The 18,341-nt window shown below is 35.8% G+C and overlaps 1 protein-coding gene and 1 long non-coding RNA gene across 2 annotated transcripts in view; one reads left to right on the forward strand and one right to left on the reverse strand.

The window, feature by feature from the left end:
* fam149a (family with sequence similarity 149 member A) overlaps window positions 1-18,341 on the forward strand; it is a 34,447-nt gene continuing 16,106 nt past the window's right edge. The window contains exons 1-5 of the mRNA XM_056472302.1: window positions 1-272; window positions 6,224-6,316; window positions 6,439-6,559; window positions 7,440-7,582; window positions 8,435-8,563. Coding sequence (XP_056328277.1) covers window positions 67-272; window positions 6,224-6,316; window positions 6,439-6,559; window positions 7,440-7,582; window positions 8,435-8,563 — 692 coding nt within the window. The 5' untranslated portion in view covers window positions 1-66. The remainder of the gene's footprint in view (window positions 273-6,223; window positions 6,317-6,438; window positions 6,560-7,439; window positions 7,583-8,434; window positions 8,564-18,341) is intronic.
* Window positions 4,112-17,223, reverse strand: LOC130240682 (uncharacterized). Its single transcript, XR_008838792.1, has 3 exons — window positions 17,046-17,223; window positions 8,393-8,537; window positions 4,112-4,410 (listed from the first exon to the last, which is right to left on the reverse strand). It is a non-coding gene; the product is annotated as an uncharacterized LOC130240682 (long non-coding RNA).

Consider the following 18,341-nt stretch of genomic DNA (forward strand, 5'->3'; position numbering starts at 1 on the left):
ACCTGCTTTGTCCGTATAGTGCGGCTCTCGTTGTCAGCGCGGTCAGGCTGTCGGTCACGTTTATTAATGCAGGTGACCGTCGAGCGCATCGAGCCGAGCGGCGGCTCTACCGGCCCAAACTACCTGCACGCCTTTCCGGTCCGAAGTGTTCGTTGTGGTTTAGAGTTCGAGAAGTCTTCGCTTGACTCGGAGCGAACACTTCAATGGAAGAAGACAAGAGCAGCTCAGGACAGGATGAGTCCGGTTCGAGAGAGGAAGGATGACAGTTTGAAGTAAGCGTTTTGTCTGTCGCCTTCATGCCTAAGCTAGCATTAAATGACGTTTTAGAGCAATAACCTGTTGATACTTTAGTCTGTATTTTCGGTCTGTTTAAGAAAAAGTTTTGTCTGTTACCTACACTTGACAACAGGAGACAACATTTATTGTTGTGAAGTTAAAATGAAGCAGATAATACAGTCAAAACTGTGTTCTTTCATGGCAAGACCTTCAATATTTAATTGAATTGTGCTCACTACTTGATAACTAATTAATACAAGACTAATGTCAGGGAATCAGGGTGTAGTCTTTCCTCTGGCACGAGCAGATCTAATTGCTCAATCTACACCAGCAGTTAGTTGCGACTGAAGTCTCTCACTAGAGCTGATCTTAGAAAAATTATGGATCTTATACAAACTTTAAAATGTAAGGCTTTGGAAATAGTTTCTTTGCTGAGCTTTATTGGGCTTAAGGTGAGTTTAAATGTTTGTCATGACTATACCACGTATACAATTGAAATATGACTAGTATAGTACTGCTCTAACCATTATATAGATTTCCTCACTTCACATTTTAGTGACTGACTTAAATATAAAACATTTTATTATTTTATTAACAAAGGAATAAATATAGTCTTTTTGTCCAATTCTTGGGATGCCAGCCTTTGTTATGGTCACAATTTGGTGCATGATGCAACAAGTGATGCTGCAAGTTGTCCATACAAACTGATACCATTAAAATATGAAATTACCATAAACTAACATTTTGTATATAAATAACTAAGAAGCTATTTTTTTATACATTTATTTTTTAAATAATTTTTTTAAGTAATTATGTCATAATTAATAAACTCAAAGGTTGGCACAGTGACTCCTCACAACAAGAAGGTCGCTGGTATGAGTCCCGGCTGGGACAGTAAGCATTTCTGTGTGGAGTTTGCATGTTCTCCACATGTTAGCGTGTGTTTCCCCCACAGTCCAAAGACATGCGCTATAGGTGAATTGGATGAGTTTAACAGGCCATAGTGTATGTGAATGTTCATTAGTGTGATTCATTTATTGACAGTTTTAAATTGAATGACCTTAGTCTCAGCTTAGACAACTTTTGATGTTGAAGAGTTTAACAAAGTGATATTTATTGACATTTTTATAATTGAAACAATATTTCATCTGATGTTTCCTCCGGGTGCTCTGGTTTCCCCCACAGTCCAAAGACATGCGGTATAGGTGAATTGAATAAACTAAATTGACTGTAGTGTATGTGTGTGAATGAGTGTGTATGGGTGTTTCATAGTACTGGGTTGCAGCTGGAAGGGCATCTGCTGTTTAAGACATATGCTGGTTAAGTTGGCGGTTCATTCCACTCTGGCGACCTCTAATGAATAAATGGTCTAGGCTGAAGGAAAATGAATGAATGAATATTTCATCTAGGTTGGCCAAGTAAATTATGAGCAACTGTTAATTAATATGCAGCACTTATTTTCATTGTCCAATGCAGAAAATGACAAGGGATGTTGAATGTTATTCAAGTCCTGCAATGGTGTAAAACTTGACATGGTTGTCCTGAATGAAATCACTGTCTGGTCGTGCTTGGTGCTAAAAGGCAGACAAGAGAAAGAATCCATGTCAGTCAGCCGAGGCTTTCTGCTGCCATGCTGGTCATACATGTTTCATTGGGCCCTGGCGGACGACCTGCTGAAATTATTTGCTGCTTGCTCTGTGAGAGAAACCTGAGCTCCTACTGATGTTGGGCTTCCTCAGTGACCCCTGCCAGCCGTTAAAGCCCTCACCCACTGCTAATTAGTTTTTTCCTTTCTCTGTGCTACTTCTTCTGTAGCCGTGGTGTCAGTTTGTGCTCCTGTGCACATGGAGAGGTTTTGTTTTCTTGATCTGTTGACTTGACGTAAAATACTTTTTTAAAGCGGTCATGTCCTGTGATGACACTCTGCGCACAATCTAATGGTGTGTCCACCCATTGGTTTGATTTAAATAGTTCAATTGAATAAATGTGAGCACTACTGATTCAGTAGTACTGAACCTTGATGTACACCAAACAAGAAGTTCAAGATCAATGAAAATATGGATGTAGGTTCTAGAGTTGCTATTATATTGAATCATTCGGTATGATCTCCGCAGTGGAATACGCATATAGATATTGAAATTTTTTTTGGTTTGCATTTAAAATTTAAAAACTGTATTTTACATTTCCCTCGTTCCTTTTATTACTTGTCCATGTGCTGAAACAGGGCTACCCACGAGTAAGTGCCCCATCATTGAGCACTAAAGTAGCAAGATGCTTTCACATGAAAATTAATTGCATTTCACAATCTTGGAAAGTAAATAAATAAACAAACAAACAAGTAAATAAATAACAGACATGACAATTCGATATCAGTTCAGTAATAGATCATAACCGGTTATTACTGTCACATCCCCGGCTCGTTCCTGCTCACCCAATCACCGCTCTCCCTCACAAACCACCTCCATCCAATCCCGCAAACCCTCACCGGCATTCTAATCACCTGCACCTGTTCCCCATAATCAAAGGACACTAAATAAGCTCACCTCATCCTCACATTCCTTGGCTGGTATTGAAGTCAGATGGTTGTCCTCCCCTTCGCTCCTTCGTCTTCTCCTCTTCTTCCATGGATGTTCCTCATGTGCTTTCGGATCCTTCACACTGATCAAGGGAAGTGTTTCTCTCACATGGTGTTTACAAGAAGATCTGCCATTTACCTGATGAACTGAATGTCTGTATTTCAACTTGCTGATGTTCCCAAGAATGAACTATGTATGAGATTGCTAACATCAGATATTTACATTGCAAGCTGTTTGAAGAAGATTGCTAACAGCTCTAACTCCACTCTCCCACTTCCTCACTGACAACTGACAAAAGATAACCTTCCTTGTCTACCAGCGTGACAGTTACGTACTGACGTCATTTATCTCATGTGCGCTATATTGTGGTAGCTTACTTTGGCGAGGGAGGCGAGCATGAGTAATTAAAACACTGCAACTACTTAAACAGAAACTCTGCACAATTCACTGCGTGTGTGCTTGTTGGACAGTCTTTCACGGACACGGAAGTTACAGCAGAAGCCCCTATTTCACTGCGATTGAGAAAATGAAAGTAAACTCCATTTCTTTCTCTCACTGTCGCCCTTTGACCTGCTGGCCTGAATTGTCCTCCTCTCGACTGTTACAGTGATACTTCTAGATACTGACATGAGCGTGTCCACAAAGCGAGTTTTTTCCACTGCCTCTATCATGGATCAGCTGTGATCACCACTGCCATTTAACAGTGTCAATCATTGGTGAACAGCACCAGAGCATTGTAGCCAATCGCAGCCTTTCCTGTTGAGCGCGTGACCAATCAAAGGGGTATAAAAACTCACTCAACATCGCTCATACAGTGAGTAGGATATTTACATTTGTTTATTTGCTATAAATGCTCATGTTGTTTTGCGCATGTACTTGAGTTTTTAAAGGGACAGTTATTATATCTGACTGTATTAAAGGACAAAATTGTATTACAAATATTATATAAATATATTTATACATTTTATTAAAAGAATTGTTGTGCTGTGAAGTAAAATATAAAATTGGGTATGGAAAGCATCATCAATGTACCGTGATGCACTGAGATATCGTATTGAACCGAATCGATGGCATGATAATTGTAACCAAACCATGAGACCAGAGTAGGTCCACACCTCCAATAAATAAATACATAAATAACACATGAAATGATACATATTTCCAAATATATAAGCTGTAGCTTACACTAAAAAATGCTGCTTGTTCAAAATACATATTTAAAATGAGCTGAATAAACACAATTCTTCAGTTTTTCGAGACAACTTAATTATTTTATGTTCAATCCACTTGAATTGTGTGGAACCCAGCATCTTTTACAGTCTGAGTAAGCTTATTGTGGCTTATTTAAACTTTAAATAAGCTGCAGACCAAGAGTCTTCTTTTCCTGGGAGGAGCTTATTCTGCATTTTTATTATTGTTTAATATTCAAAAAGGTCAGACGTGCATGGATAAGGTACACCTGTGAATCATCCAGGGGAGGGTGGGGAATATCAGGCACCTGTACTGTGCTAATGTAGTGTGTCCAAACACTCTCTTGATGGAGCTGAAGGAACAGATCCTGGAGGAAGACAAGGACATGTTGACCCTCAGAAGACGACAAATCCCACATGTTGCTGATTGGTTCGGTAACGACTGATAGGAAAAATTTACACATGCAAGGTGCACTAGGGTTGGGTTGGCCCTCATCTTTGGCTACATTACCTTCTGTCTTCACTTGCTACAAAGACAGCTACAGGGCAGCCTGTCTTGGCAGATATGCTGAACTCATTGTGGTTGGGTAAGTTTTTTTGCAGGGTTTTTTTTTTGAAGGAAAAATGATTAGAAGTGTTAACATTATGCTTGATTGGAAACTTGAAAATGTGTTTGTTATATTAGCAATCTTACTTGTATGCTTGCTAGAGCTTCAATAATTCTATAAAAAGCCTCACAGGTTACTGTCATTTGATTTTAAATGCTGAAATGTCCAGTAAAGCAACTTTTTTGAAGATGGGTGGGTTATAGTTATAATCAGGACCCATTTTGTTGTCAGAGGTCTGGACGAATTATGAAACTATGATGGATTTTAACACTCTCAAATCTTTATGTTATATTAAACAATGTAAAATATACACTGACAGGCTTTGAAGAATGAATCATATAAACATTATGTATTCTTGTGTAAATTTGAAATGTCTTTTTTAACTTAGTAATGTTTGTATAATGTATGCATGTGAGAAATTCAGTAATTCCATAGCAATCATCATTAATATGCCATATTGCTGCCATTTGTTTGAAAATTTTTTAAATATATTTAGTTTAAACTTTATTTTTGTGGGTTACAGTTATTACAAACACCCATTTAATTCTCAAAGGTCTTGATAAATTATGAAACTAAAGCTAGTGAATTCTAAGACACACAAAAAAATCTTTCAATTACACAAAACAATGTACTTCTTTTGCCAAAAAGAACGGTCTCATTTCCCTATATCCTTTACCCATAACGTTTCTTGTTGTCATAGTGATAAATGTTACACTCCCAAATGCTTGCATGCATTGTTCTTTGATGTTGTACTGTTTAAAATATTCATGGCATAATTGTCAGATAGATTAGCAGCAGTTTGAGACAAAGAGTGAAAGCTTGGAGGCGACAGCATCATGTGACCTTGCACAGTGCCTGATGGTGGATATGCTTTTCATAACAAAAGCCCTTTTCACTCTTTGACCTTGATTAGTTTCATTCTCAATGGTCTTACCATGCACAAATATAATAAGGTTATAAAAGCTTTGCATACACTGTAAAAAGCAATTAGTAGAGTTATTTTGAAAAGTGAGTAAACCTGTTGCTTTTAAAGCGATTAGTTGACTTTACTTAAAAAAAAAAATAGTGAAACCATTGTCTTAAAACATTTAAAAACTTACTTTTGCTTCTTGTTTAAACTACTTATTTAAACTGAGTTGAAACAAAACAATTCTGAGGGTTGTTTTGGGGGAATCTTAATTGTTTTATGTTCAATCCACTTAAATTTGTAAAAACAATTAAGTGAACTTAATCAATTTGTGTTGAGACAGCACGAAGGAATTGTGAGGAACACGGCAATTTTGATTAAATAAATTATGCGCATAGTTATAAAAAGTTAACACTACAGGTTTACTCACTTTTTTAAGTAAATATACATCTTGATTTTTGCAATGTTATTAATTGTAAATAAAAAGAAATGGCACAATGCATTTTAAATAGGTTTATATGGAGATTAGAGTGCTGACCACACATAGAATGCTGTTTATTGTGCTTTCAATTCAGCAGCGTCTCTGAAGGCATCACTGCAGCATAAATGGAGCTTTTCATTAACTGGATGATTGATTTTCATTCTTATTCCCTTATCATGCATTAGGAAAAAGCTGCTCAATGAACCTGATAAAAGCATCAGTTCAGTGCCTGCCCCGTTCACCAGGAGTGTCAGCAGGGTACTAAAAAGTGGCCTCAGGTAATGCAATCATTATATTTGTTTCAGAATATTCACATTGTGAGGTTTTTAGTCTGTAATGTCCTCAAGCATTAGTAACCTCTGAAAGTAGTAATGTTTTTGCCTCATTTCTTTATTGCTAGTGTCTCATCATGTGGTCAGTCATCTACCCCTGTGAGTCACCTTCCGTCCCGCTCAGGCAGTCCAGGCACTGGTCCTGGGCTCTCCACAGAGCACAGCTCCATCTGCTCATGGAGATATGATGTAATGCTATTCTGCTGATTCCAGATGCTTTGTAGTTCAGTAAAGTTTAGCTTCTGTTTGGTTCATGTATTTGAATTAGAATGACAGGGATTTTATTGAATTGAAAATATGAATTGAAATTATATATGAGTACATTCTCTTTCAATTATTTAATACAATTTAAATATTTTATAAAATAAAAATATTATTTTATGTTATATTGACTTATATTATATTACATTATAAATAATTTCAAGATTCAATGACGAATAGTACGTTTTAAAATAAAAATCCTTTTCATAAGCATTTATAATTAAAATTTGTTCAAAATGTGTTTATTTTTAAAAAAAAATGCTTTTAGAAATTAATACTTTTTGCCAGCAATGATGAATTAATTTGATCAAAACTGACAGTAAAGATGTGTAATCTTACAAAATGCTGTTGTTTAATCTAAAAAAACTAAATCTGTTCATCTTAAAGAAACTTAACATTCATAATCATTAGAAATGTTTCTTGAGCAGCAAACCAGTGATTTCTACAGGATCATGTGACACTGAAGGCTAGAGCAAATAATGGTATTAAAATTCATAATAACAGTGTTCATTTCATTTTAGTTTGACTTAAAATAACATTTTAATTAGAATATCAAATCCTATTTCCTCCATCAGTTCTAAAAAATTCTTGGAAATGGACTAGAATGCAAAATAAGTTAGCTGAGAACACAACATGCTATTTACTATACTTATAATGTACCACATAAACACATAAGAGACCTAATCTATAACAGAATTTTTATCTCTTTATCATTTTTTAAAACTTTTCTGTTTTCAGCGTCTGTGTCTAACTGTTGTGTTCCAGCTGTGAAAGTTAAAGTGTAGTGTCGGGTTTGGTTGGTGTGCAGGAGTTTGAGCGGGCGAATACACAGCATGTGCGGCAGCTCTTTAACTCTGTGGATGAGCTTCTGTATGAGGGGAGAGTCAGCAGCCGCTCAGAGTCTCTGCAGGAGGAATGTGAAGAATGGAACGGACACACTCCACATCTCAGGTATACAGCTCATTTAGGTGATAAACGATTTGTGAGAGAACAAACCTGACCACTCTTTAACTTCTAAAAAAAGGTTAGGCAAATTTTGAATTTGAAACCTCACTTAGTTAAATATTAAATGTAGATATAAAAAAAATTACATTTTGCAAATTATCCTGGTTTCCTAAAAAATATTTAACAGCACAACTGTTTTTATTTATTTATTTTTATTTTTTTACATTAGGAAGGTGGCAACAAGTCAAGTTTTTTTTATGATTGACACCCAGAATCATTCACTCAGCTTATTTAATCAAAAACACTGATTCATTCTGGAATCATGCAAGTAATATCATGAAATACATACATTACAGATATAGACAAATGTACTGGATTTTAGAGACATGGTTTTGGGTAAAATAATATTTGTTTTATTCTATGAAGGTCTTAAATTTAAAATAGGAATATTGTCATTTAGATCATTTTATTTCATTGAAAATGTGTCAGAATAACAAATGTTTTCATTTGTTGGGATTAGAATTTAGGTAAATTCCACCAAATACTGTATTTTTAGCTCTTCAAACACTGTAAAAAAAATACTGGGTTCCACACATCTGTGTTGGGACAACATGATGGAATTAGGTTATCGTATTAAGTTTTACAGATTTAAGTGGATTGAACATAAACAAATTACGTTGTTGCAAAAAAACCTTAATAATTGTGTTGTTTCAGCTCATTTTAAATTGAACAAACAGCAAACATCATTTTTGAGTTAAAACATTGGTATTGTATAAATATTTATAGAAATATTTCTGAAAACATGGCATATCATACAGGACCAAACCATTTGATGCTGTGTTTCCCCTTTGACCACAGAATTTTAGGCAATCAGTTGGAGGCTCCCAAACAAGAGGGTGTTCAGTACATCTGTAGACGAGAATCCAGTGCCAGAACCTCCTCCTTCACCACTTCCACCTGCCTGGACAAGAAAGAAGACCATAGCAAGTAAGCCCTTCAATAATAAAGCAGTTTAGATAGAAGCTTAGAAAACAAAAACAACAACACAAAGTAATATGAGTTAGATTTGCTGTTTACTTAGATTTAACCAGATTAGCTTTTGAATTGTATTGGTTTTAACTATTTTAGTTGCCAACAAGTAAAGTTTTATGGTTTAAAACCACAGGTGTAAAACTCAATCGCCACAGCTCTGTACAGTTTAGGTCTTACCCTAATTAAAGACACGTGATCAAACTAATTGAGTCCTTCAAGCTTGTTTGAAACCTAAAGGTAAGTTTGTTAAAGCAGGGTTGGAATTAAACTAAACTGCAGGGTTGTGGCCCTTCAGGAGTTTGACACCCCTGGTTTAAACAGTTAAAATAGATTTCTCATAGAAAACAGAAAATATTTGCATCCATTAAATTCTTTGACAGCTATTTTGAAGTTTTACTTGAGTGTTAATAAGTAGTTAACAAGGCTGACTGCCCACTTCAGTCTCCTCTCATTGCATTGAGCAGTCTGTCTGTCTGCCAGTAAAACTTGTCAAAGAAGAACTGAAACAAACAGCATTTTTCCTCAATCACTTGCAGTCTTTTTTACTCCAAATATTTGTTTGAGCCATGTGTCACATGCATTTAGCATATTAAACACATGAACATCAATGATGGATGATAGGAAAAGTCTAACACAGGCTCATTGTGAAAACGCAGCTCTGCGGACGTTTCTAGAGACAGCAAATTACGTAGGCGGAGGTACGTATGGCTGCATTTCATTTTTTTAAATGAATGCTACGGGGCGGTGTGACGCCTTTTGCGCTTACTAGCTGACTGCTTACCTCCGTATGGACGGCATTCCGGCTGCAACCAGTTTGTCCCGTTAGCGCGCCACGTACGTCGGCGGATTTGAGATGCAGAGAGGAGTTGACCACGAAGACGGGGGTTCAAGTCCGGTGAAGAGCGGTTCCAGAAAGCAGGTAAGACAAAAACAGAATCCAAAATATAAAACAAACAAGTGAATAGCAGGGTGAGAATGTGGTAAAATCTAAAATCTTGGTAAAAATCAGACTAGGGCTTTTATTTTTTTGGATTGCTTTTAAAACGTGTTGGTTGGGTTTAGGGAAGTGGGTGGGCAAGTCAATTTAAAAAAATGGTTGGGTTAAGGGAAGGGGGAGGGTAGGTCAGCCGATCGTCCGCTCAGTCAGTCAGAAAGTCTGTCAAAAAGTGAGTCGACAGCGGCCTCTGGTGGGTTTACGCAAGAACAGCAGGCGCGAATGGCACTTGCGAGGGAAATTTGAGATGTCAAAAAGCATACACAGCGACCTCTGGCAGATTCGCGAAAACAAAAACTGCAAAAAAACGTGCTGCCAGGACGTATTTCGCAGTCTCCAGAAACGTCCGTGGAGGTACATTTTCAGAATGAGCCTGGGTTGGAAAATCTCATGGCCTTCCTTCATTTTGACAGATTACATTGAAGATCTTTCACACTGTTGTTTTGCAATAGATTTTTTAGTAATGGGCTTATAATAATACAGTTTTTTTTTTGTATTAAAAAACCCCCCAAAAGATAAATAATGTTAAAGGCTACATGGAAACGTACCACAATACATGCTTTTAAATGCTTCATGTTCATTTTTGAATTTGTGATCATAAGAACTTTTTACTTAAAACCTGGCTCAGACAATGTTTGTTTTTATTAATCCTATAAAATTGTATCTTATCAGACTGTGCCAACATGATCCCCATGTCACACTGTATGAACTCAGTTGTCATAATATCAGATTGAATGACATTCAAAATGCATCAAAACACATACACACTTGAGACTCGTCTGTAGACAGAAGTCATCAATCTGTGACATGTTCATTAACCAGCGTTCTGAAATCATACCATACAGCAAATATAATCAATCTGTAGAGTTAATTTTACTCATAACAAGCCTTGATCATAAAAACCATTAAAAAAAGCTGTTTCTACATTTCCTCAAGGTGGCTTAATTGTCACGCTGACTGTCATCAGGTTCAGTGCTTTTATTTGTTCTTGGTTTGACTTTTGCCTTAAGACAGTCACACTGAAGAAAAATGTCTGAAATATTCTGACAATGCTAAAACTTCATCGATCACACTTCGACTTCGATCAACTTCATTGATCATTCATTTGATCACAACTGACATTAATTGGACTGTCAAAAACATTTTAAACCAATGATTAAAGACCACTGATTTGCATAATCTGAATAATTTGAATTTATAAATTTTTCTCTGAAGACCAAATCTTGGACAAAATTGTACAGTGTGAGGTGTGCTAGGATGTCAAGTTAGCAACAAAACATGAATCTATTGGATAAAATCAGATATCAGGTTTTTTCCATTGAGCAACTTAAAGTCCTAGTTCCCCCCAATTTAAATTTTAAAAACCTTTTTCTACCTTTATGAGATTCTTTCTTATGTTGAACCCAAAAGAAGATATTTTGAAGAATGCTGGTTGCTGGCACTCATCGACTTAAGCCCCGGTCAGATCACACGATTTTGGCACGATTTTATTCGTAAACGACAAATAGGCGGCGTGACACAAGATTCAATCGTTTCTTCTTGTGTAATGTGGCATAGTTCACGACAACCGATAACATGCCTGCAACGCCTCACGACACCGTCGCAGAAAGTCTAGCATGTTTAATTTTTTTCTTGTTCTTTACGACGAGTTCCATTACGTGTGTGACACTGCCCAATAGGAGCACATAATTTATCAGCTATCTCAGTGGGTGCTGCTGTTAATGTGCCGGTCAGGTAATCAAAAATAGGCTGCATATTTACTTATGGGTTGGTCATGGGTGGATATGACCAGCCATTGGCTATGCAAACTTTAACTACTTTCTCTAAAATATTAAACTGTTTTAAGCTATTTTATCTGACAGACTGGCTCAAATATGCAGACATCTCCATTCTCACGAGTTTCTGAGTTCTCTCATCCAGGGGCACCTGCAGGATTTTATTCAAAGTTACGCACATATCCAGCACCACCCCGCCCCATCATCCCTTTATTTCAATCTCAAAAAACACTGATGCTTGCTGTCAAAGGCTACATTTATTCATTGCCATGGGTGAGACTGAGAAAATGAAAGCACATCATTGTATTTTAATATAATATAAATATAATATAAAATAAATAATTAGGCTATTTTTAATATATTTTTGTTGGTCAGTTATCTACAAGATAAACAAGAATAACATCTGAGGTGAAGTGCTTCAAAACCAGTCCGCTATATGCTTCAGCGCCAAAACACGAACTGATTTGGTAAATAAAACAATAATCCAGCCTAAATTTAATTTATGTGAAATATTCAGAAGTCTAAATTAAACCGTTTCCCTGTTAGTGACAAAACCATCCGTTGTGCTGGTCAATTACAATTTAATTAGTTTAATCAAGTATTTTTTCTTTACATTTCCCACCAAGCAAGTACATACACTCTTTAAAACACACAAACGCACACCTTTATTCATCCTCATTCTTTCTTGCTTTGTCAATGTATCGTGTATACTGTTTAGTAATCAATGTAAATTAATATTAAAAAATTAAATAAATAAATAAATAAGCGTCATTAATTCGCTTCCTCTCATGGTTGGTACACTCAAATGTACAGCCGTATGACTGCAGGCGCCACTGCTCTCATTCTTCTAACAGTTTGTTATAATACATTGTAAAAGCCTGTCCTGCTTATCCAAATGTGTCATTAATAGTGAAAACAGTTTGATATAGGCTTCTCTGAAACTGTGAATATTTAACTTTAATTTTATTTAGGCTAGATTATTATTTTATTTAACAAACCAACACAATCTCAGGACAACTTGTGTTTTGGCGCAGAAGCATATAGCGGGCTTGTTTTAAAGCACTTCACCCAAAAGGTTATTAGTTATTCTTTTTTATCTAGTAGTTACCTGACCAACGAAAAATACATAACAATTAAGATACAAATTATAGCTAACGAAATTTGTTTTAAAAAGATATTTTTTTCAAAAAACATATACAAATTATATTTTTGTTTGTGCCCGTCCAACTTTGCGGTGATGATTTGTTCCGCTCTGTGAAAAGTAAGGATTTAAATAATGCTTCACTGCTTCAGAGCTGCTGATGTGCTTTCATTTCATGTTCAGGCAAGGGAGTGTTTAATAGCAACATTGGCAGAAAAATATACATTTCAATTTCAAATAAAATATATTAATATTAAAAAGGAAACAAAAAAGTTTGATCCTATCAACGTCATAACGAATGCCTTTAAATAATGTAGTTATTAGTTGTCAGCCAGCATCAGTGTTTATTTATTGTTCGGGACTACTTTGGGAAATAACACTCATCGTAGACGTCATGGGATGACTGATCATGAAGGAACGTGTAGTCTGGCACGTTTGTTACCCATGACAAGTCAAGATTTTATCAAGAAATAAACGGCATAATCTGACATAGTGATTTTTCTAACCGACATTAAAAATCGTGTGAACTGACCGGGGTTTTACTGTGGAACTCAGTTGGTGCCATCTACAGTATAAGCATTTTTCAAAATAACTTCTTTGTGTTTAACAGAAGAAACTTTTGAACAAATTTAGAGTGAGTAAATGATGGAGTGGATTTTGTGCGAACTATCCCTTCATCATTTTTAGTCATTAAAATAAGAGTTAAACATCATTTGTTACGTAAAGGCTTTATTTATTTGTGTATACCTACAATAACAAAATATTGCTCACAATATGCACTTTCTGCCATCTCGGTTTTCTTGAAGTCGTGGAGTGTCTTTACCTCGATTACTATTCACGTCCATTAATACTTAATTGGCAAGATGCTGGTCTGCTTTATCCAGCAGTGAAGCGTAACGTAGGTTGCGTATCATCTGGCCATGCCGAGCTGGGAAGTTCTGATGTTCTGTTCAGCTTGTATTTCATACAGAGGGCTCACACTTGTCAGAAATAATCACAGAATATGGCAGAGCTTGTGTTTTAAAGCAAAACACCCTCTGGAATAAATAATTCACTAAAAACTGGTTGCGAGCAATGTTGTATGTAATTAGTTACAAAGTAGCTAATTACACCCAACACTAATTACTGTAAATTATTAACACACTGAAAAAAAGTAAGGGATTACTTTTCATTGTAAGTAATTCAGTTATGGTTACTTGTAACATACTTGCCTTAAATACTGTAAATTCAACTGTTTCAACAAGAGAAGCAGTGTAATTGTATTTGTTTATTATACAAATATATTTAGCAGACTTTTCTTTAACTATAGAAGATTATATTTATCAGGATGATTAAACATGCTACTGTCAAGAAACAATGAACTGAGTAATAAAATTAATGTCAATATTTGGTACAGTATGGATAAAATATGTTGTCATTGCTTTGAAACGTTTCATGTTTTGATACATATGAAGTTTAACCTATAACTTTTCCCTGTTTGATTCAAATTTAAACAATTAAACATTTAATTTAAATTGCCTATGCATTGACATATATAGGAGTTTGAAGTAGTCAGGTATTGAGTCAAGTAATTGAGTAATTAAATTACTTTACAAACATAGCAGTTAGGAAAATTATGTGAAGGGCACCTTTTTTACCCCTTTTACACGATGTAGAATAAGCCTTTCAATAGGAGAGGATAGGAGTTTCAGCTCAAAATGCATTTTGTGTCTGTGTACATTGTAGCTGTTTTAGTAGCCTGTGGCTTTAAATTCCAATCTCTATGCCTGCTCACCGTTCACACGTGCGCGTCTGCCTCATGGCACCTATCTATCAAGTTGGTGGATGGGGAAAACCGCACTCCTATGTCACGTTGCGGTGGGACTCAAAATCACTGGCATTTGGATCCTATTTCAAAAAAGAGACTTGTTGGGTTTCTATCAATCCAGTATGACTATGGATGCACAATACCTACACACAGTTCTGTTCAAAGGCTTACAAAAGATGATTTTCATCATAGGTGCCCTTTAAATAAAATTTCTGTGATAAATGTAATTATTTAATAATTGTAAGTAACTTAACCAATTGGTTGCAAGTTACTTATTTTCTGATGGTTTTCTTTAGATGAGGGTTGTATTGGACCAACTGTTTGGATAGATTAAATTTATTGAACTGAAAACTTTCCAATGTTTACTGACATTAAAGCAAAACCAAGTTAACAATATGCTTGTACTTTACAAAAAAATGGTTAAATTGTGTCCCACAAACCACAAAAATATACTTTAACAGCATTTGACTGCAGTTTCTATAAAATGAATGCTAAGAGGCAGCATGACACCAACTTTTGGTCCACCAACTTTTGGTAAATTACATTTACAGGAACATGTTATCGATGAACAGGGCCGCTACTGGCCAAAATGGTGCCCTAAGCAGAATTTTGCAGTGGTGCCCCCACCAAAACCACACAAAAAAAAAAAAACACATACACAAAAATATGCATTGAAACATGTATGTATTTATTTATATGTATTATATATATATATGTATTATATATATATATATATATATATATATATATATATATATATATATATATATATATATATATATATATATATATATATATATATATATATATGATAAAATGTTTGGAATGGAGTTTTTCTTATTTTCAACCATTTACAAAAGGTCATCAATAAAACAAAAATTATACTTAAACATTAAATAAAATCTTTACATTATAAGATAATGCTTAACATAAATAAACAGACATGTCTTCTGAAACTAAGCTGTAGGTTGTGTGATTCCTTCAAAAGGCTAAAATTAATTCTATATTATTTATCCATTATTCATTCATTCTTTTTCTTTTCAGTTTAGTCCCTTTATTAATCTGGTGTCAAACCAATACTGGAAAATATTTATCCATTATGTGTAACAATATGATATACATTTTGTTGATGTGAATTTTCCTGAATTCAGCAGCTATATTCATTTCATGTTGTAAGGGTGCCCTTACAAGGGAACTGCAGACATATGTATTGTACATAGAAATATGTCTATGGTATCATAGATGACGCAACACAGTGGTTGCTATGATACATGATGCACACTGTGGATTCTTAACAGGAAAAAACTCTCAGAATTCTGACTGTTTATATTAAACAATTGCAACATTATATATCAGAATTGCATGACAGGATCTAAATTCTGACTTTATGACTCGGAATTGTGAATTTATATCTCAGAATTTGAGTTTTAGAACTCGGAATTTTTAGTTTTTCTCACGCAATTCTATGAAAAAATGTTGGAATGAATGAATGAATAATGGATAAATAATATAGAATTAATTTTATCCTTTTGAAGGAATCACACAACCTACAGCTTAGTTTCAGATGGTCTGTTTGGTGCTTTATAATTCCCAATGCCTTAGTTAAAAAGAATTATAGTCTCCATAACCCACTCAAACATCTTTTTTTCTCTTTTTTATTCAAAGTTGGGAACTGGCTTCTATAGAAAACGGCTTGGTTTATTATGGAAAAAAAGTATTTTAACAAAAATAAATTAATGTCTTACCATAGCTCAAAAACAATGAATGGCAGCAAAGCACGAAAATTAATTCACATAAACTGAGTTTACACTGCGAATCAGGCAGATTGGTTGGAGTTGTGGCGATGTTTAGGGTTAATTAATTCGCCTCGCTAATGTAATGTTACTTCAAATAAAATATGATTTTCAGATTCACAGACAAATTATGAACATACCTGAAAGGGATGCACGGGACTCATCTTGTGCTTTTTTTCTTTTTCTCTTCTCAGCCCCAGACTGTTGTTGTCTTTTCCCGAGAATTGTATTGCAATAATCTATCTGCTAGCAGCCGCAAAGGCGCGAACACAGGTGGACCGGGCCGCGTGAATGCGCGTACGCGCGCATGCACGCAAAAAATGTCTTGACACGTGTCACGTTTTTTTGCGTTCATCATAAAATGCATTTAAAATATATATATTTATGATTTTTTTATGTATATTAGTTCTTTTGTTAATATTAATATACAAGGAATAGATTTTTTTTTTTAGCACCGGAGATGGTGCCCCCCTTCGGAGGTGAGGCCCTACGCAGCCTGCGTACTCCGCGTATAGGGAGCGGCGGTACTGTCGATGAATAAGGGATTATTTTTATGCAGTTTTTGCTCAGCACCAAACAAATACCACAAAACACCTTAATGATGACAACTTTTCTGGTGTGGTCAGTTTGCTCGGTATCCTACAATTTACAGAGCTGTACTTATGATGCAGAGCAATTGATTCTGAGTCTGGTATAACTCGCCATTTCACACAAAACCATGATCACAGTGCACTTTCATCTTATGTTTGAAGGATTGGATGGGTTTAGGGAACCCAATCTTCTGGCCTAGGTCATCTGACATCACAGTGTGTACTTTTGTTGTTGGGAAGTAGCCGGGCTTCTTCCCTGCGTCTCTGACGACCGCACTGGTTCACACACACACTCATACACTCACACACACGCACATACATACATTTGTCTACTCACCCTTCCTTTTCCTCTCGGTACGCTGCTAGTGACGAAGGGCCTTGTCATCTCGCACGCATCCAGTCATTCATTCCAAATTTCCATCTTCCCTCAGGTTAACATTAAGCATACATTTACACACACCTTTGTGTTTGTGTTTGTCTTTCGTCATTTGTCCGGGAAAGTTTGTCTTCAGTGTTGTGCCGGCCAAACCGAGCGAGAAAATGGCGCCGGCTTATGACGTCACGGGCCGCGCCATGGCGGCACTAAGCGCTGAAGCGCCCACCGTACCAATTGTTTTTTTTTAGGGTACAGCCAGCGTTGTAGAGGGGTGATTTTTTTTTTTGGCATTAAACCTCTCTTGTTTGTTTATTTATGTATGGATGCCAGATCTTATAAGTAGCTGTGTGCTTTATATTTAGGAAAGCCACATTTAAATGTTTAATGTGGTAATGTAGACATTTAACTGCAATTACCCGTTTATGGTATGCTCCAATAAAGGGGGCGGAGTCTAGCCTTTAAGAGGAGATGGCAGACTCGGAAACGGAGTCAGTTTACCTGGCTAGCGAGCGTGTAGTGGCAGAACCGTAAGCAATTTCCCCCCTCTGTTATCTAGTGTCTGTGTGACGTAGATAAGTTTCTCTCTAATATATTGTAGATATATTGTTTTATTTATTAGAGTTGTTACTTTGATTTTTTTTGTTGTTGTACATACCTTTTTGGGAAATAGGGTCACTGGACATCTTCACTGGACTGATACGTTATCCTTGTAATTAAACCATCCTTTTTTTTTTACACTTCCGGGACGAGGACATCAATTTTTAAGAACTTGTGGGTCACGGGCCATCGCACACATCCTAAGTAACAAATTTCCGATTTGCAAAAATGGAGACAGTGCCCTCTAGTGAATTTGTTCTCAAACGTAACTAGCGCAGCAACGTATTTCAGGTTCTCAAAAATGTAGGCCACACATACTTTTAAGCCATGTGTTTGCTACAAGGGTTTGCATCTTAGTTGATACTCAGTTCCTATCCCAAAATCACCCAAATTTGACATAGTAAACTATATTGTTAATATTAATATTGCTTCAGTATTTATTAATTTTTGTTCTTAATGAGTTAATGATTAAGTATAGTGACCATGAAATAAAAGTCAAGATTGTCCATTTTTTTCATACCATGAAAAAAAAGTAAGGTGCTACATTGTTTCAATTGATTGTATTGTTGGAAGATTGCTAAAAAAACAGTAAGAAAGATTGACGAATGAATGATGGCAGAGCTTAAAGACATTTCATGTGACCAGAAGTGAAGAAAAGTC

Source organism: Danio aesculapii, chromosome 14, assembly GCF_903798145.1.
Source record: "Danio aesculapii chromosome 14, fDanAes4.1, whole genome shotgun sequence".
Lineage (NCBI taxonomy): Eukaryota > Metazoa > Chordata > Actinopteri > Cypriniformes > Danionidae > Danio > Danio aesculapii.